Source organism: Pelodiscus sinensis, chromosome 25 (genome assembly GCF_052426305.1).
Source record: "Pelodiscus sinensis isolate ZL-2025 chromosome 25, ASM5242630v1, whole genome shotgun sequence".
NCBI lineage: Eukaryota > Metazoa > Chordata > Testudines > Trionychidae > Pelodiscus > Pelodiscus sinensis.
Window position 1 is genome coordinate 8,077,916 of NC_143076.1, and position 22,107 is coordinate 8,100,022.

Genomic DNA, 22,107 nt, shown 5'->3' on the forward strand with positions numbered 1-22,107 from the left:
ACAGGGCCAGGCCGCCGTTCACACGAGAGTGAGGAAACGTGGTGGGAGGACGTGCCATTACAATAGGCCGGGTTTGCTCCCGTGGTGCCCACGTGCCTGCCAAGCTTGCACGGCCGCACCACCCACCGTGCGTGGCATCCTGGGAAAATCTGGCCAGCTGTCCCGCAATGCCTCGGCAGGAGATCTAGCTGGGCGGGAGCATGCCCAGGGCCGTCGCGACTGTCCTGAGGGAAGGAGGAGGGCAGCTGGAGTCCGGATATCCACTACCCACAGCGCTCGGAGGAAGACAAACTGGTGGGCCAGTTCAGGGAGCCCGTTTACACGGTGCACTCGCCCCTGTGTGTCACTCGATGACAAAGCTGCGCCAGGGCAGGCCACTGACGGGGGTGACGCTTGTTGGCTGCCACGGTCTCTAGCTGCATATCGACCACGTGGCGTGTGGACGCAAAGAGTGTTTAGAGCTGAGCCTGGAGTTGTCTCCGCAGAGGGCGCCTCTCCAGCCAGCGTCTGTCTTCCCGGCACGCTCAGCCCGGGCTCCTCCTGGATTTTAGCCTAGCCCCCTTCCCTCCCCACACGGACACCTCTGACTGCCCTAGAGGGGCTTTACGCCTGGGCTAGTGACCCAGCAGGGAGGGTGGGTTAGAGGCCAGACTCTGCCCTGACTTGGTCTGCAGCCTGCCTGCTTTGCAGAGAGGACAGAGGCTACGTCTCGGTGCACAGACCCTTGGGACGGACGCCCTGGCGAGAGGCCAGTCTCCCCCCTGGGCTGGCCAGCTGGGGTGAAAAGCCCCAGTGCGCCGGGCGGGGGGGCAGCGGACGTCACAGGGGATTTGAGTTGGCTCTGCGGGGGGACAAGCCCCAGTGCAGGCAGCGCCCGTGCGGTGAGGGTCCCGTGCGGAGCAGATGGAGGGGAGAAGCCGGCCCGTGGCTGAAATCTGCCCTGCACCCAGGAGCAATGGGAAGGTTTCACCGTGTCCCAGCTGGATTCTCCATCCCCTCTCCCTTGTGCCTCTCCCTCGTCCAGTTCGCTCCCAGCGCTCTTCTCAGTGACCAACGGGGGAAGGGTGGTCCAGTGGTTAGGGCACTGACTGGAGACTTCAGTTCCTTGCTCCCCCCGCAGACTCCCTGCGCCGCGGTTCCCCAGCTGTGGGCCTTGCCCTGTCTGACGGGGGGACGGGAGGGTGGGGCGGGGCTCAGACACTGGTGCTGGTGCGGGGGATGGGGACGGGACCCGCACACAGAGAAGCGCTGCCCAGAATGGTCCACGCCGTGCGGGAGGGGACGTGCTGCAGCTTGGGGGCTCCGTGGAAGGCTTTCTCCTCTCCTTCCGGGGGGCGAGGCGGCCACAAGGGGCCGTGGGAGGGCCGGCCAGGAACAGCGCTCGGGGTTGGCTCCGTGACCGTCCACAGCCTCAGCCAGCCTGACTCCACGTGCCCTCCCGGCTCGCTGGGTGTCCGAGCCAGGCCCCAGCGAGCACGGGGGAAGGGCGTGTCCTCAGTTTCCTGCTGTAGCGATAGAACCGCTGCCTCCTTCTCCATGGCCCGCCCAGGGCTCAGACCTCAGGGATGTGTAAGAGAGCGGGGGGGGGGGGGGGGGGGGGGCGCGGGAAAGATTTCTGGGTCGGGGGCCGCTGAACTGCCCAGACTGCAGTCGGGCCGCACGCGAGGGAGACGCGACAAACTAACCAACCAACCAACCCCCTCACCGGCAGGGCCCCCACCTGAGGAGAGGGATGACACCCCCCTCCCCATGTCCCCCTCCCGTCCCAGAGGCTGGGGGCGCAGACTAGTAGATTTTGTGTGCTCCGGCCCTGGGGAGGGACACCGGGGAGGCTGGAGTGCCAGCGCAGGGTCCCCAATGCCTGGGGAGTCCTCGGAGGCTGAATCCAGGCAAGCTGGGGCCACATCCAGCCTCTGGGCCTGAGGTTCCCCGCCGTTGTCCTCCCCCGTCAGGGCTGGAAATGGTTGTCACGTGCCGCTGGAAAGGGACGTCCCAGCTTGGAGCAGGGGCGAATGCAGCCGGTCAGGAGTGAGGGGCAGTAGCCGAGCTGTGAGCAGGTCCAGGACTGGGCCAGCAAAGGGTGCCACAGGTAAGACCGGAGGCCGGTGGCCGCTCAAGTTCTTGGGCACCGCAATCAAAAAGGCCCCTCGGCTTACTCCGAAATCAAAGCCTCGTCGCTGATCGTCCTTCCCCCTCGGGGCTGGAAGGGGAGCCCCGCGGCAGTCGCGATGAGCTCCCCGGGTGCTCATGGGCCAGCCTGTTGGGCGCTCTCCACTCGGCGAGCTGAAAGGGGAGGCCGCATCGTCTCCCTGCCCCCTTGGCTTTGGGCACTGAGGCTGGAATGAGCTGATCTTACCAGCACGGGCAGCCCTGGACGTCCAAGTGTGACTCAAGGCGCTTGTAGCCTTGGGGGTTGGTTGGTTTTTCCGCCTCTCTCCCGAGCGCTTTCTGCCAACGCTGCCGGCAAAAACAAATGGCTTGGCGCAGCCTCCGGGCTCCCCTGGCCTGCAGAAGGGGCCAAGACGCACGGCATTCCCGACCCTCTTGCACCTGCGCAAACCTGCCTGTTCACACTGCCAGCATTTGGCCTGGCCCCAAGTCTCCGGGCACCTGCGCTTTGTAGCTCCTTGAGGCCCGGAGGGAGGTGAATCAGCGGCGTGGCTGCCAGAGCCATCTGGAACATGGGGCGAGAGGGCGGGATCGAATATCCAGCTGCCGGGACTGCAGGGTAGGCCTCGCCAAGGACCCCCGCCTGCCCTTCTCGCAGGAGAGACAGAACCAAAGGGCGTCCCTGCAGCCATGTCAGATCCTGTGGCACTAGGAGAGGGGTTTGTCCTGACTTGTGTCCTGCCTAGATGGCCAAGTCAAGGGCTTCCCCTGAATTGACTGCAGAAGGCTGTTGCTGTCCTAAAAGCCAGTGACGTTCGCTCTGCTGGCCCAGAACGGCTGGTGTCCCCCCTGCATGGAGGTGGGGGAGGGATTCCCTCCTTCCCTCGCACCGCATCCAGAGTGGCAAGGGGAAGTCATTGCTTCTGCTCCACCTCCTTCCCTTCTGGGGGTCAGACGCAGGCGAACGAGGACACGGGCTTGTGGGGTCTCTGCCTGCTCCCGTCGCCGGCTCGTTCTGCAGGGCGTGTCCAGGTGCTGTCATGACTCAGAAAGCAACACACCACTCCCACTGCCATCCTGCTGGCTGCTGGTGGCGGAAAGCCGCACAAGCGGATCAAGGGAAAGAGGGCAAAGCCTTGATCCAGACGGATGTCATTCCTGCCAAGCAAAGCCCCTGGGAAACTGGACCGAGGTTGGAACCGGGGTACCAGAACACTGAGCAGCGCTAGAGGCAGGCTGCTGGCAGGGTTCCCTGTAAGTGGTGCGCTGCGGCCACCCAGGAGAGATTCAAATGCTGCCTGGCTGATGAGCAGAGCACCCACAGCCGGCAGTGTGTGTGTCTCTTGGCGGTGCACATCCGCACATGCCTGGGTGCAGATAACAAAATGCATTCTGCACATGGATGGAAAAATGAGAACACTGGCTGCTGCTGATGGCCTCTCTTCCCGCTACCAGAGACTGCAGCGAATCTGAATCTTGCTGCCAGGAGAACGCCATGAAAGCTCCTGCTGCCGTCTCCACACAACGCCAGCACCTGCAGCGAGGCTGGCCATGCCTTCCCCAGGAAACAAGCAAGAACTTCCCTGCTGCAGACGCTGCCCCCTCCCCCGCCCCCGCCCCCGCCGCTTGTTCCCATCTTGCTCTTCCTGTCACGTGTGCGTGGATTCAACGGGCGGCCGCGCCCTGCTGTGACAGCCGCCATCGCCCTGAGACAGCGCTGGCTCTGCAAGTGGGCAGGAGGAGGCCAGTTGCCCGGTGTTACAGTCTGACTTGGCCACCCCCGCTAACAGGCAGCTGGGGGGCGACAGGCACTTACCAGGTGAGGAGGCAGGGAGAGCTCTGGAATTGGGGGTCATTTCACCTCCCTCCCATCCCACAAAACATGGAGAGGAAGCAACTGAGCTGTACAGCTGTCCCAACAGGTGGACCCTACGCCTCACCTGGTGCCACGCTTCCTTGCCAATTGGCTTTACCCTCCACGTGCAGTGACAGCCCTGAGGCCCTCTGCTCATCATTGGACCAGGACTAGAGTGGCACCTCACCGTGCGGGCTTCTTCCACAGCCGCACAGCCACCGTCCTTGGTGGGATCTCCCCAGGGACAAGGAGGGGACTGAGTCTCCATGCCCCATTTGATGGCTTCTGCTGAGGCCACCAAGAAAAAAGGGGCCGTCAGGATGCTAGGGGGGTTGACTGTGATGTACCCCCCTCTCTGCAAGAACGGAACTGAGAACGCTCCGACCTTCCCCCCTTCCCAAGCGCAAAGGTGTCTGGATGCGAAACTCCACCCGGGAACCGTCTCTCTTGTCCAATCATTTGCTCTGCAGGAGTGGTGAAGAAGTGCCTGCGTTGGGTTTCTCCACGTGAACCCAACGAATCCAGGATTCTGCATTCAGAAAGGAGTCCCAGAAAGTCTGGAAGGCGTCTCTCTGGCAGCCACGCGATAGCTTTGCCCAGCGAAGCTCAGGAACCCTGTAATAACTCAGAGCGTCTCTCTCCTGGGGATATTTGTCCGAAGGTGGCTGCACTGATGGGTGAACACCTATGTGAACTCACAGTGCAGATGTGCTGCACCAATGCAGGATGCACTGATTTGAGACTGGGACCAATCCCATTGGTACAAGGCATTGTCATGGAATGCACAGCTGCATTGGCATGGCTGCTCAGATACAATAACCCCAGCATGGACCACCAAAGAGATCCTGTGTGAGTAATGCACACACACACACACACACACACCCCATGCTTCACCCCGGAATTCCTCCTACTGAGCTGAAGGCCATCTGAGCTGGGGTAACTCACACCTTGGGGACTATGCAGCAAGAGAAGGACAGTAACAGAAAAGGGTACCTCAAGCTACTCCCAGCTTACTTTCCCTTTCGCCTGCCTCTCAGCTTGTCAATTACATGCTCTTAGACTCTTCTGCACAGCGAGGGTCTGTGATGGACTCTATTTGTAAGAGAGTCTATCTTATACCATCTTATTTCCAAATCTGAGCTAGCTATATATTTCTGTTTCCCAGGTGAGAGCAGTGGGTGTGTGTGGAAGAGACAGAAAAAGAAGCATATTGAAATCCTGTTGGATAATGGCATAATCCAGATCTCCCTAAACACCTGGGAATTGTCCCTCTAAACTTTGTGTCTGTCTCAGACGTTTCCATCTAGAAACAGGCAAACTCTGTCACTACGTTGTTTTAACCCTGTCTCTTGTCCTTGGATTGACTGCAAAAGTCCACGCTTTAGTAAGGGTTAATTTATCTCGCCGGCAAAGGGTTAACTGTGCTTTTCTGTGTGTCATGTCGGACTTGAGCTAATGAAGCAATTTAGGGCTCTCAGTCACCATCGTCACTGTGGGGCATTGCCGAGTGCTTCAATAATACTTAAGACCTTATCGGAGGCAGGGGAACTTTCTGTCTTCATTATAAATCAAGGACATGGGACTTTATTATTATTATCATTATTCTCTGTTTCTTTCCTCCTCGCCTACCCTCAGTGGCTTTGGGAGTGATTCAGTTGCAGCTTTGGTGCTTTTAATCCCGGGGAAAGATTGAGAGCTCCAGAGGAATGAATCCTTCTGGCTGCATATCGGGTGCACCCCAGAGAGCAGCAGAACACGATTGCCCCCCACACATAGTCCCCATTGTCTCAAACCTGTCGGTGGGGTAAGACGGGAAAAAGAAAAGGCCTGATGCCCCATTGGCCCGAATCAAGTAGAGTTATTTACACCAGTGACTGTAAAGCCTTCCCATTCTGACCCCCTTGGTACTGGTGTAAATGAGACTACTGGATCTGGATCAGCTCCACTTCACTCTGCTGCCTTCCCTTCCCTGCAGCACGAGGGAGAGCGGAGCGTGCTCGGTGTGTTTAGCAGGTGTGAAATTGGCAAGACAGCCTGTTCAACGGGAAAGCACTCAGCCCTGAAGGATGGAGGCTGCTGCACCACTGAACAAACACTTCATCATATTGTCCTCGGGCTGGGGGTATGGAACACATTGTTCGCAGCTTAAACCACTGTAAACTTTTTACAGGGCAGCGAGAGACGAACATTTCCAGTAATTCAAGGAGATGGTTTACTTCTTTTCCTTTCTTCTTGGCCAGCTCTTTAAAAGGGCTCAGGGTGCTTCATAGTCTTTGATTTATGGAGGGCTCTTTTTTTTTTCCTGCCTGTCTGCTGCAAACAATTCAGCAAACGGTATGAAGGCTGGTTTGCCTGGCAGGCAGTGGATCCAAGTTTTCCAGCTCTGAACTCCGTGCGTTTCTGTTGACAGCACGAGGGAGAAATTCTGGTCATTGTAGCATCACCGGGTGCCGGAAGTGGAGGCTGGTGAGGGAGGATATCTTAGAACATACGAATGGCCCGACTGGGTCAGACCAAAGGTCCATCCAGCTCAATGTCCTGTCTGTCAACAGTGGCCAATACCCGGTGCCCCAGAGGGAAGGAACAGACCAGGGAATCCTCATGTGATCCCTCCCCTGTCACCCATTTCTAGCCTGGCAAACAGAGACCAGGGACACCCTCTCTACCCCTCCTGGCTACTAGCCACTGCTGGACTTCCATCTTCCTTCTTTATTTTCTGTTCTTCTAACAGCCCCAAAAACAAAATCGTATGTAGCCTCATTTCTTTCCCCTTCTCCTGCTCCCCGTGGTTTTGGGCATGATTCAGTTGCAGCGTGTGGTGCCTTGAGTCATTTAAAAATCATTTGTATTGCGAGTGAACTTATCCCTGGGGAGAGCATATGAATGAAGATGAATGAAGAATACTGCTGCAGATACTGACAACCAGCAGGAGAGCACCTGGGATAAGAAATCGAATTGAATTGAATTGTCCAGGTGCCTGTCTTTTATAGAGGAGGAGTGTGTCTGTTTTAAAAATCTACCTACTGGATGTTACAAAGGAAGAACTCCTGATAAGAGCTGAGGCTCGGAGGTCCTGCCCACTTGTGGCTACTGAAGAATACTAGTTTTTTAAGGAGTTGTTGGGTCTAGTCAAAATAACCCTGGCAGGACATTTGTGATGCTGAGTTTGGAGTAACAATGCCCTCTGAAGTTTCAGACAGAGGGATTCCATCCTCGCCCTGCAGACGAGGCCAGGAATTTATCTCCATGTCTCACCCTTCTCTTTGGCATATTGTACTCCCTTGGGAGCCTTGCTTTTCACTTTCCGATTGCCTGGGAGATGCATTAATTGGAGAATTAAACTCTGTTTCAGTCATTGATCATGGGAGGGAGTGGTGAGCTGCAACTCTGGGATCAGTACATTCCTGTTTCACTTCTCGCAAACAGGGATTTGAATCCATCTGGCCTGTTCTACACGACAGCGGAAGGTTGAATTACGATATGCACCTCCAGCTAGGTTAATGATGTAGCTGGAGTCAACTGACTTAAATTGAGTTTCCATGCCATCTACACAGTGGGAGGCTGACATTGGCTTCCCTTACTCCTCATGTGGAGCTGCAGTACCAGCGCCGATGGTGGCGCCCTCGGAGTGCGATTGAGTGGGTCTTCATTAGACCCACTAAATTGAACCCCAGAAGATCTACCATGGCAGCATTGATCTTCTGCATAGTGTAGACGTGCCCTTTGAGATTGGTGGCCCAAGGGCTTGTCTGCATGTGGGGCTTCACTGATTTAACTCAAGGGCTAGAGAACTGATTTAGCTAACTTGCTGCAAAAGCCTGCATGGGCACCTGCATTTCAGTTGAAGGCAGGCTTACTTCTGTTTAGTTTGAGTGCATTAGGAACAGGTTTAAGCTAAACTCTAATAAGCCACTTGTAAATCGGTGTGTCTGCACAAGGGTTTGCATTGCTTTAGTTACATTGGTTTAAAAACAGGCTTAAGTTAAACTGCTGCAACTCCTGTGTGTAGACAAAGTCTCAAGGGCTCCCTTCCAAGCTTGAGAGGACACTGTACTCAGGCTTTTCCATCTGCAAGGAATCCAGTAGGCGGCCAGCCAAGCTCTCTCTGGGCACAGAAGCCCATCTTGCATTTAAGAGTCAAGCAAGATTTCAGTCCACACACCGCTCCTTCTCCACTTCTGCTGAGCCCCAGTGCCGTGCCTTCCCTACAAGACCTTCCCGTACCTGCCTTGCAAGATCTTCCCAGATCAGCAGCGCCCATCATCTTTTGCTGGTGAAACAGGGCCACTGTGCACGCTCATCCCCGAGCCCCTGTTCCAGCTATGGGGCCCCTTCAGTTGACCTTGGAGTTCCATCCTAAGCCCTGGTATTAAATCAGCTCGTTTTTAGCAGCCACTTCATTCCTCCATCAATAGCTATTTCAAAAAGAGGATCCTTACCACATGGACAAGTTATGCTCCTCCAGACAAGAGGCGAGGGCCCATTGCCTCTGCATTCTGGCTCTTGACACTGGGCATTTTCAGCGCTTTTTGGTGGCTGAGCCTCAGGGGTCAATTGCTGTCTATTTCAGGTCTCCTCTGCAACACAAGGAGATGGTTCAGGGATGGGTTTGTTGTAATTTCTTTTGGGGCCCTATTTCTGGGTAAAATACCAGAGTGAAAATAGCAACTTATCGCTCTTCCAAATAAACCCAGCTCTATTTGTGTTTGTCAGCAGGTTTATTTCTACCTGATTTCCTCTGTGTGTGTGCGTGTCTCGTCTGGGTGTCTACCTTAAAATATTAGGGCTTTAATAACACAACAAATTACTTGTGAATTTAGCGCCAGTGAAAGGTGCCAGATTGGCAGCTTTACACATTTAAGTTCAGGCACGAAAAATGTTAACCCTTAGCTGTCATATGGCATTGGTGCACATCTGTGGGCTGGAGCTGAGTGTAATTGGTGTGCCGGCTGGCCGTGGCAGCTTGTCACAGGAGTTTGGGTTTGAATCCTCTGGGGTTTCAATTCATTGATCCACTCGGCCTCAAGAAGAGGCATTTTTATTCCGGAAACTTTAAGGCTGTGTCTACACTGGGCCACTTATTCCGGAAAATCAGCCGATTTTCCAGAATAAGCTGCGAGCTGTCTACACTGGCCCTTGAATTTCCGGAAAAGCAACGATGCTCTACTGTACAAAATCAGCCACTATTCCGGAAAAACTATTCTGCTCCCGCTCGGGCATAAGTCCTTATTCCGGAACACTGTTCCGGAAAAGGGCCAGTGTAGACAGCCCAGTAGTCTTTTCCGGAAAAAAGCCCCGATCGCGAAAATGACGATCGGGGCTCTTTTCCGGAAAAGCGCGTCTAGATTGGCCACAGATGCTTTTTCGGAAAAAGGGCTTTTCCGGAAAAGCAGCCTGCCAATGTAGACGCTCTTTTTCCGGAAATACTTATAATGAAAACTATTCTGTTTTAAGCATTTCTGGAAATTCATGCCAGTGTAGACACAGCCTAAGGGTCTAAAACATTACTCCTGCCTCCCACATGAATGTAGAACATAAGAACGGCCAGACTGGGTGAAACCAAAGGTCCATCTAGACCAGAGTCCTGTCTGCTGACAGTGACCAATGCCAGGTGTTTTAGAGCAGCTATGCTGAGTCACTGTTCCTAGCTTCCGACAAACAGAGGCTAGGGACGCTATTCCTGCCCACTCTTGCTAATAGCCATTGATGGACTTACCCTTAGTTCTTTTTTGAACGCTGGTACAGTCTTGGTCTCCACAACACCCTTTGGCAAGGAGTTCCACAGACTGATTGTGTCATGTGAAGAAACACCTCCTTTTGTTTGCTTCAAACCTGCCGCCTATTAATTTCATTTGGTGATCCCCAGTCCTTGTGCTGTGAGGAGTAAATAGCACTTTCTTATTTACTTTCTCTGCACCAGTCATGATTTTATAGACTCTATCCTATCTTAGTCATCTCTTTTCCAAGTTAAAAAGTCCCCAGTCTTATTCGTCTCTCCCCATACAGAAGCTGTTCCATTCTCCTAATGATTTTGGTTGCACTTTTCTGTATCTTTTCCACTTCCAATATATCTTTTGTTGAGATGGGGCGACCAGATCTGCCCAAATATTCAAGATGTGGGCATGCCATGGATGTGTAGCAAGGCAACACAATATTGTCTTGTTCTCTATCCCTTCCTTAATGAGTCCCAACTTTCTGTTAGCTGGTTTAACTGCCACAGTTATTAGTTCGGTATTTTATCTTTGAGTTCCTTCAGCGCTCTCGGGTGACTGCCTTGTGCTCCTGGTGACTTCCGTGACTCTGTAATACAAAGTTATTGTCCACAGAAATACAGAGGCTTGATCCAGGGCTCATTAAAGTAAATGCGAACCTCTCCGACGTCTATGGAGCCTGGTACAGAGTAGGGATGTGACTGATTAAACGATTAACATCACCCTTAACTCGTGAAATGGGGAGTAACGGTAGTTCGTACTAGGAAGCCTAGTTCAAACTACCTAGTTCGTGCCCCGTGTAGCCACGCTGCACAGGGTTCGAACCAGTGGGGTTTTAAAAATGGCGGCTCCCCGCTTATGCAAATGAAGCCCGGGAAATTCAAATCCCGGGCTTCATTTGCAAGTGTGGTATGCCTACATTACCCCGCTAGTTCGAACTAGGAGGGTAGTGTAGACATACCCCCAGTGATCTAGCCATGAAGAGTGGGGAGTTTGGAAGGAACTTCCCCTGTGGTCAGGTCATTGGGCATTTCTTACATGTGGTATCGGCCACGCTTGGGGTTAGAGGGAACTCTTGTCTGATTTTGTCTAGCAATTCTGACCTTCCCAGCCTTGTTCTGACATGGCATAAGGGAGTCCCCACCGTGGTCCCTTTTCTTTTCTGTTTCTCCTCCACTTTGTGTCTCGCTTTCTTTCCTTTCTTTTTTCCTCATCTCACTCCCTAATGCTGATTCTTTTCTGTTCTCTGTGTGTGGGGCTGCTCCCCAGAGCAGACAGATTGCTTGGGACAGCGGTGCCCACTGGGGATCGAAAGGAGCCAGCTCGTGGGTGCTCTTGCAGCTGAGCACAGCTGGGACAGCAGACTGCCGCATCCCTGCTCACATGAACTGCTCCTGAAACGAGCTGCATTAGGGGCTGACCTCGGAGCAGGGAGAAACGTGGGTGCCTGATGGGGAGCAGATCTGGACTCGTCCTCTCCTCTGGTGCTGCACTCACTTCCCAGCTTGGGAGGCACTGAACTAGACTGAAAATGCAAAATTATAGAGTGTACTAAATAATCCCTACCCGTCCTGGGCTGTGGCTTGCACCCATTTGCACATTCAGTCCCCTAACTGGAGGAGAGCAACTTTTCCGGGTGAGTCTTCCGCTGCTGATACTCATGATTCCATGTTCAACATTATCTTTCTGCAATATTAGCTCCAAAATCGCTCTTTCGCTGGCATTCCTGCCAAGAAACGTGTTTGCTCTTTGTCAGAAGCAAGTAGAGAAAGGTCGTTGAGCATAGCTGAGATTAATCCAGTGCAGCTTTTGATCTAACATCCCTGGAAAGATCTTTGGCCCGATTGCTATGCTTTGACGCTACGTCCCTGGAGTTCTGCAACCCTCTTAGCTGCTGCCTAGACTGGGAAAATAGATTGCACTTGAAAATCTGTTCATTAATGGGATTTTCAGCATGACAGTGCCCGTAGAGTTGGCGCAGTGCCACGCCCTGTACACCATGCGCGTTGGTGGTGGCTGACCCTAGAGCGTTCCTGGCCCAACTAAGCATGACTGGCAAGATTTGAAAGATGTTCCAGCATGCTGATGCTGGGGGCAAAGCTGAGCGCAAGCCAACGCATTTTCAAACATGCGTGTTGTCCTCATCTAGACCAGGAGCTGGTTACCTTGCCCTCCACAGCTGGGGGAAACGCGTCTGTTGAGCCCCAAGGACGTGCTGGGATGGCACAAGAGGGCTCTGAACCTGGTTGGGGCCGTGGGGCACAGAGGAAGACACAAAGCGCTGCTGATGGTATCTTTTCCCCTGCTGGCCCAAGTCTCTGGAATAATCATCCAGGCGCCGCAGAGTAGGGCCGGGAACTGGGCTGTTTAGGGGCATTCCAAAGGCCTTACAGCTCGGTAGAACCAAGGCTGGTGTCATGTTCTTGTCTTTACTTTGAGTCACTGTTTTTAACATGGAGACACGTGTGCACCCGTGTGTGTGTGTGTGTGTGTGTGTGTGTGTGTGTGTGTGTGTGTGTGTGCACGTGGGTGCCTGGAAGCTTATAGCTAGGGAGATGGCGTGAGAGAGGGGTGCACTAGGAGTAAGATCACTGCAGCCCTGCCCAGACAGCCATTGGGAGGACGCAGAGTTCTCTCCCTCGGTTACCTTTTGGTGTTTCTATCCTTAGTGCTGCTCTCGTTCTGTCCACTTGCGTTTGGAAGCCGGGAAAGAAGCCCTGGGCCCGAATGGGCAGCCCGAGAAGAATGCAGACAGTCTGGCAGAGCGCAGGTTAAATAAAGTTTGTCTTGGCAGGGCCTGGCTCTTGGATGAACTACAAGCCACTGGAGCATAGTGATGATGGAATTGCGAGCACCCGCGCAGGCTGCCAAATGGGACAGGTCTCCTGCCGCTCTTGTGGACTGGTATCTGCTGGGACAGCAGCTAGACGCCCGGGGCTGTCCCCTACCATCCAGCTCAGGCTAGGAGAGTTTGGGTTGTTCATTGCTGTGTGGACTCCCTGGCTCATGCTGAATTCCAGGCTGCAGGGCACCAGGAGGTGGGAAATGGAAGGGCTGGAGAAATTGCAAACTTTTCTCTTAGTCCTCGCTCTTCCTTGAACAGCCCCTTCCTGGCAGAGACAAGCGTCCCAGCGCTGGGGCGATCATACCCGCCTTCTCCATGCCGCGGAGCTGAGTCCTGCTCCTGCTAAAGTCAGAGGGAGCCTTGGCATGGACGGGCACATCCGGATTAGGATCGTGGCGGGTTCCACTCAGCATGGCTGATTTTGGCAGGAGAAGGAGCTCTGGAGCTGAGGGCTGGCTGGCTGCAGAGGCATTTTCTGTTACTTGGGAGAGCGCTGGAATGTCTTGGCGGCTAGGGACCCACACTTGATTTAGTAACATTTGCTGGCCAGCACGGGTGGTGTCAACGAAACTTTCCTGCACTGGCTGCACATGCCTCCTGGCTCCAACCTGGAATGACATTCTCGTGGCCACCGCCTTGGGATTTGCAGGTTGTTACCATATAAAGGGCACAGTCCTGACCCAGCAGGAGGGCCAGCGAGAAGTTTCTTTGGGGGGTACATAACTGTCCTTTTAATAGGCGTACAGCTTACATTTTTGGAGGAACATTGCAATCATTTCCCTGCTCTCCAGCGATGGAGGTGAGCAGAGCTAAGGGAGAGGGGATGGAAAGCCAGCAGTATATCTCACCTCCTGCCCTTGGACGATATAGCTTTAGTCTTATGAACCGACATTAGCAAAGATTTTCGGGTGTCTCCTTACAGCTCCTTCTTTTCCCGAGTGCCTCCCCTTGGCACTTTCCTTAGCCGCTCCTCATGCCCGAGGCTAGATTTTGGTACAAGTGACACCAAATCACTCACACAGGGTCCTGACTTGACTTTATCTCCTAGCAGTGGGACGGGACAAGGAGGGCTCTGGATGCTGGACCAGAGTCCCTTGCCAGACCATGCTGGCAATGGGATCAGGGAAGGGAGGGAAACCGACTACCCCGCATGCTACCCTAGCCTTGGGAGCGGTCTTCCTTTTCCAGTGACACATCCGGGAGGCCTGTGTTTGTCTTCAGCTGAGAGGATCTCAGTCTCTGAGCCGGGTTGATTCTGAAACCAAAAGCACTAAGGATGCTCTCAGCATTAAGGCCCCAGATTTGGAGCAAGAAGCCCAGGGCTCCACTGCCGTCTGTGCCATAGTTTGCCCTCAAACCAGTGTTAAGAGCTAGCACAAAGCACAGGCTTCAAGGACTAATCTGATCTGTGGAGCACTGATCCCACCAGGGGCCGGTTAAAGGAGTAACTGTACTGATTTCATGGGAGTAACTCCTCCCCGGGGCACACAAGAGGGTCAGAATCTGGCCTTTGTGCACAGTGTCTCAATTTTCCCATCTGTAAAATGGGGGTAGCCATCTCTGCCTGCCTCAGGTGCGTGAGGAGGAGCAGCTAATTACTGTGAAGCGGCTGCAATGCCCTGTGACCGCTTGTGACGGCGCGTTGGGGGTCCCCTGTCTCCTGCACCCCGAAATGGCACAAACAGACCGCACCAGCCGGTGGAATAGAGGAAGTTTATTGCCTCTCCAGGATACAGCACAGCACAGATGTAATCTGGTCACAGAGCTGGGCTAGGATGCCTCAGGCCCCCTTGAGTTGGGGGGAGACTGGGCCCCTAAACTCCAGCTCCTCTCCCTAGGCTGTCTCCTCCATCCTCACAGACAGCCAGCCACCAACTCTCTCACTTCCAGCCCTGCCCCCCAGCCAGGGCAGCATTCCACCTTCCTTTGTTCCTCTCCATGGGGGGTGTCTGGTCACTGGTTTGCATAGTGACTCATCCTGTTTTGCTGGGTCATGGCCCCCACGACAGCCAGTGGGGGTTACCCCAGAGCCAGCAGCATAGAAACCAGCCAGGTACCCCCACTACGTCACACCGCTGCAGTGAAAGAGGCCGCATTTGCATTTGCATTTTATAACCCTTCCCCAGACGGGGAGGCTCAAGAGCTAATTCCCATCTTTCACCTCTCTCGCTTCCTCTCTCCCCTTGCCTGCCGGTAGATGGCTGGAAGTTCAGGTGGCTAACCTGACCTGCACCCAGCGCTGGGTCCAATACCTACGACTGCTGCAGGAATCCATATGGCCCGGGGGAGTCTTACCGGCGGTGCCTAAACCTGTTAGGACACAGGCGCAGAAGGAGGCAGCGGCACAGCAGGCCTTGCAAAGCTTGATGGGAATCCTTCCTGGTGAGTTGGCCTTGCGGTAAACACCCGAGAGCCCCGGGCTGTGGTAACCGGTTCACACGCTTGGGCTCTTTAGGGCTCAGGCGCTGAAATCCACCCCACCCCTTTGTTATGATGGAGAGCGGGAGTGACAGTAACTCCTGGAGCCACGGAGCGCCACAGGCCGGGAGCAGTGAGAGGCTGCTGGCAAACCAGTGGGAGTTTGTCATAAGTTGGGTGCCCACCCCCCCCGAGAACAGGGCAAAGTAGCGGCTGTGGATCTCTGCCCATGAACAGGTTGCATTGTCACCTCAGGGACCTGGTTTCAGGGCACGAGTGAGCCTCCTTGTATTGACACAGGCGTGATGGTGGAGGCCTGGACTTGAAGCCATCCCTGCTTCGCTCGCCCCTCTCGTATGAAACCCTTTGGGAAGTGTTAACTCCCGCCTTCTGAACTTTGTGCCCTCTGGACACCCTTGTCCGGCAAGGCTCCATCCATGTCACGGCAAATTCACACCACTCCAGGAGGGAAATGGCCCACCAGTTGGGTCTGCACTAGCTCCCAGCGGACAGTCCTGTGAGATAATTCACAGTGCCACCTCAGCAAAGTCCAGCGCCCGGCGGGAGACCGCCTGATATTTGGCGACTTCTGATGCAGGCCTCCTCATCTCCTCCTTGTCCTGGCCACGAGGTAGGCAGTGCTCTTCCTTCACCCGCTTCCTAGGGCGCTCATGTCCCCGCACAGCAAGCACGGGCTGTTCTGCTGAAGGCACCTCAGGTCTCTCAGAGGAGCTATAAAACAGAGTTCCTTTGGCTTATCCCTGGGCCACTGTTCCATTAACCCTGAAGTGCTGGCCAGCTGGTGTTCTTTTACATTCCCTCTGCGGTTCACCCCAGAGGTGGCTGCACTTCAGAAGTGGGTGAAGTAATCTATCTGTGGATAATTTGTAAAGTGCATTTGTAAAGTGCATTAAGATTCTTGCCCATCTGCTGTTTATTATAATTAGCTGGAGGTTTACATTCGGGTCTAGAGCTGGATTTTTAAGTCTGGGCTTTAAGATGTGTATTTTACCGGCATTTCTCCAGCTCAGTATCACTTTTGGGGACATTTAATCAGGTAAAAGAGCCTTTTTAATATCAACTGAGTGGAAATTCCTGAACAAGTGCAGTGTGTCCTGTATAGTAGTTAAAACACGGAGGTTTTTTTTAAAGATAAAACGTGTCTCTGATGTTACAGATTTAATTCTGGAAATCCTTGGAACAAGCAGATGTCAGTTGCGCTGGAACCTGGTGCTGGAATCACTACAACAACCCATCATAAACAGGTAGCCTCTACGATAGGGCCGCCTTAGCCTCCAAAAGCGATGGCCATTGCTAGGCCACAACTAAGCAGTGCGTTGTGTGGTGGACTGTGGAAAACCCCCTGGTTTGAAAGTTTCAGGTGATGGGGAAATTCTCTGCAACTAGTAAAGTCTCAGATCAAGGGGCCTCACTCTGAAAGCTCATCTCCTGAGACGTTGACTTGAGAGCACGGTCAGAAATAGTGATCTAACCATGCCATGAATTCGCTCAGCCGAGCTGCTGATTTCACTGGGACCAAGGGTGCGGCAGGAGACAAAGCCGGACCCAGTCCTGGGTTGCCCAGTTGTTTGGAAAGGCTTTACTATGATGTCTGCACCACAGGTGTGCACACACCCTCGCACACTAGCTCTCCTGGAGCCAGCGTGAGAACAAACAGTCGTGTGGCTGCGGGAGCACAGTCCGTGGCAGCAGAGGCACAGCTGAGCTAGCCAAGTACATGCCCACCCCTTTCAGGCCGGCGTGCTCTCTGCGTGACCCAGCTGTGCCTCTGCTGCCGGTGCTGCCATAGCTACGCCGTTCTACACTTTATAGCTCCATTGGAGGCACAGTCATCCCCATGGGCACAGCCAGACAGGGCAGTCCTGTTCCTGGTTTTCGTGGGCCTGCGGGGATGTGCTGCATACACAGACGGCAGGCCACTGAGCATTATGCATCTCTGAGCCACACAGACACCCAGCCGGTACTAATCCTTCTCCCTGGGACTGATTCTAACCTTCCAAACTTCTCAGCAGCAGCAGCAGACAAGCATTGTTTGGGGGAGGAGGGGAATCACCTGTCCACTGAAGTGTTTCTTTTTCAGTATGTGGGATTTTGCCCACACCCCATCCCGGGTCTCTGAGAGAATGTGAGCTCTAATGGCACACCCTGCTTGCATGAGTGCAGAGTCGCCTCTGGTAGCAGAGAGGTGGGACTCCTGTCTCCGTGCAGTGCTGAGCCTGTTTTCTCTTCTGTCTCTTTCAGGCACTTGGTTTATCGCCTCTCGGATGTCCTGCTGGAGTTTTTGATACTTAACAACTCGGGGGAGGACCCCAGAACAGCAGCTGTAGCTTCATCTGTCTCCAACAGCTTCCAGACCACAGGCACGTCCCCGGGTTAAGCAGTGCCGTGGTTGCCCACAGCACAGGAGAACGGGCAACAGAGAAAAGTGAAGAACTGCCAGGCATCCGGCGACTGGCATTCAGTGTTTTCTGGGCAGGCCTAGGAGTTTCTTAATCAACTCCCCAGCTGGTCTGATGTGAGGCTTCTTCCAGGCTTCTCCTAGTTGGCGGGGCGACTGACTGTACCCAGTGAGGGCAAGGGCAGATGTCTGTGTGTAACACAAGTGCCCGTTCCATAACTCACGTGCTGGAGAGCAAGGAGCTCATGGCGGGAAAGCGCCTGATCTCTCTTGGGGCAAGCGGGCTTCTAAGTGAGACCAGGCCAGCCACAAAACCCACTCGGAAGTAATGTCACACCCTGCCCTCTTCCGTCTGCATTGCCCTCTCCCGGAGTGGTCAGGGTGGCACGTGGAAGGCTTCGGGCTCTGGCAATGATGTGCGGAGATGTGGCCCCAGGACGTGGTGTCACAAGAACGCCCATCGACTCCCACACCATCCAGGGCAACGAGAAGAAGGATCCAGCCTTTATTCCTCGGGAATGAATTCACCCCTTAGGACTCTGAGCCCCATGCAGCCTTCACCCAATGAGGAGCTGCCTGACCTTCTCAGATTCTGTGAGTGGTGATGTCCCCGTTCCACCTCCGTTCCTCCCGAGGATGAGATGGGGACATCCCCGGGGAGAGTTCCTGCCTCTGGTGCTGTCCTTCCCGTCTCCAGGCACGTTCCCCCTGGTCTCCTTCCTCTGCCCATCGCTCACTCTGCCCATTTGTCTGCCCAGCGTGAAGCAAGAGGGAAGAACTCTGCCTCCCCGAATGACGGAGTGGAACCTCCTCCATGGCCCCAAGTCGGCATCATGAGCAACCATCCACATTTCTGGGAACTCCAAAGCGCCGGGTGACTAGCAGAAGCCCATGCCCTCCTCAGCAGTAGGGGAAGCAGCCTCCCACCATCGCAACTCCAAGATCATCTTGGTTTGAGATTCCTTGCTGCCCAGGGTGAGGAGAGGAATCTGGGGTGAAACAGAAATGCAGAGCCCCCTCCCCCCACGTCATGTGCCCCTGCAGGGAAAATGGAAAATTATGGGGCAATGGCTCATCCACCCCATGTCATCGAGTAAGTGTGGCGGGAAGGGGGGGGAAGGTCCCTGGGTTACAATGGCCGGGCTCTATGGAGAAAAGGAACCAACCCATATGAGGCCCACGGGCAATACGCTAGTTGCTATCACCATACACTGCCTCTTGCTGCGAGTCCTTGGAGATGCCTCACCTCACCGTGCGATGATGCATGGGAGGTGATTAAAGGAGGCAGCGAGTACAGGGGCATGTCCTTCCGTGTCTGCAAAAGGAACTCACTCCACGGGCCCACTGTGGTGAATGGGAACTTGAATAATTCATGAAAACCTGCCCTCAGGTAATGTCAGAGTTCAAGGCAGGATGGTTGAATGCTCTGGATAGGTGAGAACCCTAGGACTGCAAATCTCCTCCACCCCTCCATCTCTGCCCTGGCTTGCCATGTGTCTGTGAGCAAGTCACTTTAACCTGTTTGTGCCTCAGTTTCCCTAGCTGTAAAAAGGTGTGTTATTAGTGTTGCTCTGTTGTTTGCACAGTGCTTTAGAAAGAGGGGATGTTATAGAAGCAACACAAGGTGATTATATATAATCTCCCATCACTGTATGATGCTCCGGGTGACGATCTCTACATACCAAAGGCTTATGGTGCCCAGCTGTTGAACTAACTTTACAAAGGTGAGCGGGGAGTATAGGCATCAGCAAAAGTATTGTCGTTTCCTTCAGCCCATGGGCCATGTTTCATCAGGTCACGAGCCGCAGTCTGGCTGGCATTGGACTTTGCCGTCCAAGGGGACCCTGCCTCCTGTGAGTCTCTGCAGTCTAAAACAGTGAGTGGGAGAGAGTTGGCATGAGAGATGCCTGCAAGGTCCTGGCCATCATTTGCATTCTGCACAACACCCCAATGTGATTCCTTTGCATGTGCCACACTCAAGCCTCCAGGCACAAAAAGAGAAATGTATTAGCCGGCCACACCGGCCTGCTGTTCCCTAATCATTGTGCTGGACTCGGGTGCACAGGGTTTTCATTGGAGAGGACGTGTAGCCAGAGGGGTAGGCATCTGGCCACGAAGACACAGACCCTGCTCTTCCCAGAGGGAGACAGCCACCATGTGGGTATCAACTCTGGTGTGTGTTGCCTACAAGGATGTGAAAGGTAGAGATGCCAAGGATGGGGGCTATTTAGGATGGCCTGGGGGAGTCTACAAGCAAAGAGGGATCAGATGAAATTGAGCAAAGGGAAATTTTAGGCTGCCTGCGTGTGAAGCCTTCCTAACAGTGCCATGATCCGTTAGGGGAAGGACTAGCCTCCCAAGTGGAAAGGGATACAGGCCATTGGGTGAGTCATTTCAAGAGTGAATCTGAGCAAAGAATTGGAGAACATACTATAGAGGATAGTCCCTCCCTGGTGGCAGAACACGTGGTATGGAAGTCGGGACCCCGTAGGTCTTCCCAGCTTCACTTTCCTTTATTCATTCTTAGGGAACAGGTTGACCTTCAGCGTCCCACTTTGCTCCTTCCTCCTGACTCGCAGGCTTGCTGTTTTGCTCCCCTTGCCCAGTATTTGAGTTTACGGCATGCCCTGACCTGCCTCGCCCGAAAGAAGCCTAGGAGAGGCACGAAGAGACAAGGCCAGTCTCTGAAAGAACATTACCGAGCCCTGGCTGGTTTTCTTGGGCTGCTGCGTGGTCATGAGCTCGTGATTTTGGATGTCCCAACTTGTACCCAACGTCAACCGGAGATGCCAAAATAAAAAGGCTGCTTTGTGAGAAGGTGGGCGAGCCCCTCGCCTATAAATCAGACCGTGCAGTGTCACAGAGAAGTCAGGGGAGAGGGGTATTTTTGCAATCCTTAAAGCCACTTTTGTACGTTGGAGGAAATAGGATTGGGAAGCAGAGAGGCTGAGACTCGGGTTCAGATATCTTGCCTTGATCTCTGACATTATTTGAGGGCAGGTGTGGATGAATGAATCAGTTCCCATTCATCATACTGGGCTTGGGGAGTGAGTTCCTCTTGCAGACTCTGCAGGACATAGCCAGAGCCCTGGTGCTGCAGTGGGAGGCGTGTCAAGCGTACACGCTGCTGCTTGTGCTGTGCTGTGTTGTCCCTTTTGTCCACAGAGCTGAGAGAACTTTGCAGACTTCACTGCATGCTGCTCCGGAGCTCCCCTGCGTTATTTGCTCCTGGCTGACACGTGGTGGAATGAGGCACAGAGCGGTGATGTGACTTGCCCACATTCACAGGGGTAGAAGTAGGAAGAGAAAGCCTGTTGCTGGCTTACTCTGAAAGCCCCAGCTTGTCTGCTGCCATTGCCCAGCACACGTTGTCATAGGCGTGCGCAGCACATTTCATTAGGGTGTGCACCCAGGGAGGTTTTTTTTTAAGGTGAACATTTATTGAATACTCAGTCATAAAGGACATTATTTTATTCATCAAACAAACTAAAACTTAACTAAACTTTATTTTTTTTTAAATTAACAACTAAGCTTTACATAAAAGAGCATATCATGTGATTACATTAAAACGCAAAGCCATTTTTTTTGAGACATTAGGTTGTGTCTGGGCACACCCCCTGCACATGCCTATGCGCATCGTATTAAGATCAAGCTTCTCTTAGGGTTTCTGTCCTTTGCACAGGCCACTTGGCCCGAGTTTGCAAATGAAAAGGGGAAAAAGTGCCGAGGAAAAAGTGTTCCGTGGGTTTGAGTTAACAATGTATCTCCTCTTATCCCTCACAGAAAATCCCTCTTTAGCAAGAATCCAGCTGCCTCCTCCTCGCTACACCACACTCCGCAAACTCATTTTACTGGCAGGAATTCAGGGGCTTGTCACAGCCTGTTAATAAGGGGGCATTTGCAGGAACAGGAGAACAGCAAGGAAATCTTCAATATTTTGGGATTCATAAGCAAAAGCTCCGCAGTTACCCATCCCTACCCAAGGTACAGAACAGAGCATGGCTCAGATGTGACAAGCCCTGTGCTACTTTTGTGGAGGAGCCTTAAGCACTGCGTGAGCTGTCATGTGGAAGAAACAAAAATAAATAGTGACCACCCCGTTTTGGGTGTGGCCAACTTTCCCATGGTCCCAGAAAGTTTGTTTACAGCTCCCAGTTCTGGTTCTCAGGGTTCTGGGCTGTTCTTTAGCTCCAGCTTAGCCCTAACTGTCTCCTAAGAGCCTAGTAAGCAGTGGAAGTGTTGGCGATGCTGCCAGACAATATTGACCTCCCTTGATCAGACAAATTCTCTGGTTCGGCACCAGTCAGGTCCCGAGGGAACTGGACTAGAGAGGTTCAGCTTGTACCACAAGAGAGACATTGTGCTCCAGCAGACAGGGCATGACCCTGCCGGACTGGAGGCTTCAGTTCTATTCCGAGATCGACAGCTCCCATATTTGGTGACTTTGGGCAAGTCATTTCACGTCTATGTGCTTCTTTCCACACCTGCCATTTGCAGCAGGGACTGTGTATATAGAGTACACAACAGGGCCCTGATCTTTGTTGGGGCTTCTAAACTCTACCACAGCCCAAATAATAACAACAACCCCCTATAACAGCGGCAGAATTGTAATGGTGCACCAACTCCCTATGTTTTCACTTGGGGACAAAACCAGACACCAATTCTGTGAGGACTTACTTGTGTATGATAATACTGTGCATAACAACACCTGTACATAGCAATGTAGACAAATAGTGTACCAAAATACCTG

At 53.5% G+C, this 22,107-nt stretch overlaps 1 protein-coding gene across 1 annotated transcript in view; it reads left to right on the plus strand.

Annotated features, from left to right (window-relative positions):
* Positions 1-21,519, plus strand: part of SNX19 (sorting nexin 19) — a 46,021-nt gene extending 24,502 nt beyond the window's left edge. The window contains exons 9-11 of the mRNA XM_006122288.3: positions 14,718-14,902; positions 16,116-16,203; positions 17,201-21,519. Coding sequence (XP_006122350.3) covers positions 14,718-14,902; positions 16,116-16,203; positions 17,201-17,336 — 409 coding nt within the window. The 3' untranslated portion in view covers positions 17,337-21,519. The remainder of the gene's footprint in view (positions 1-14,717; positions 14,903-16,115; positions 16,204-17,200) is intronic.
* The last annotated feature ends 588 nt before the right edge of the window (positions 21,520-22,107 follow it).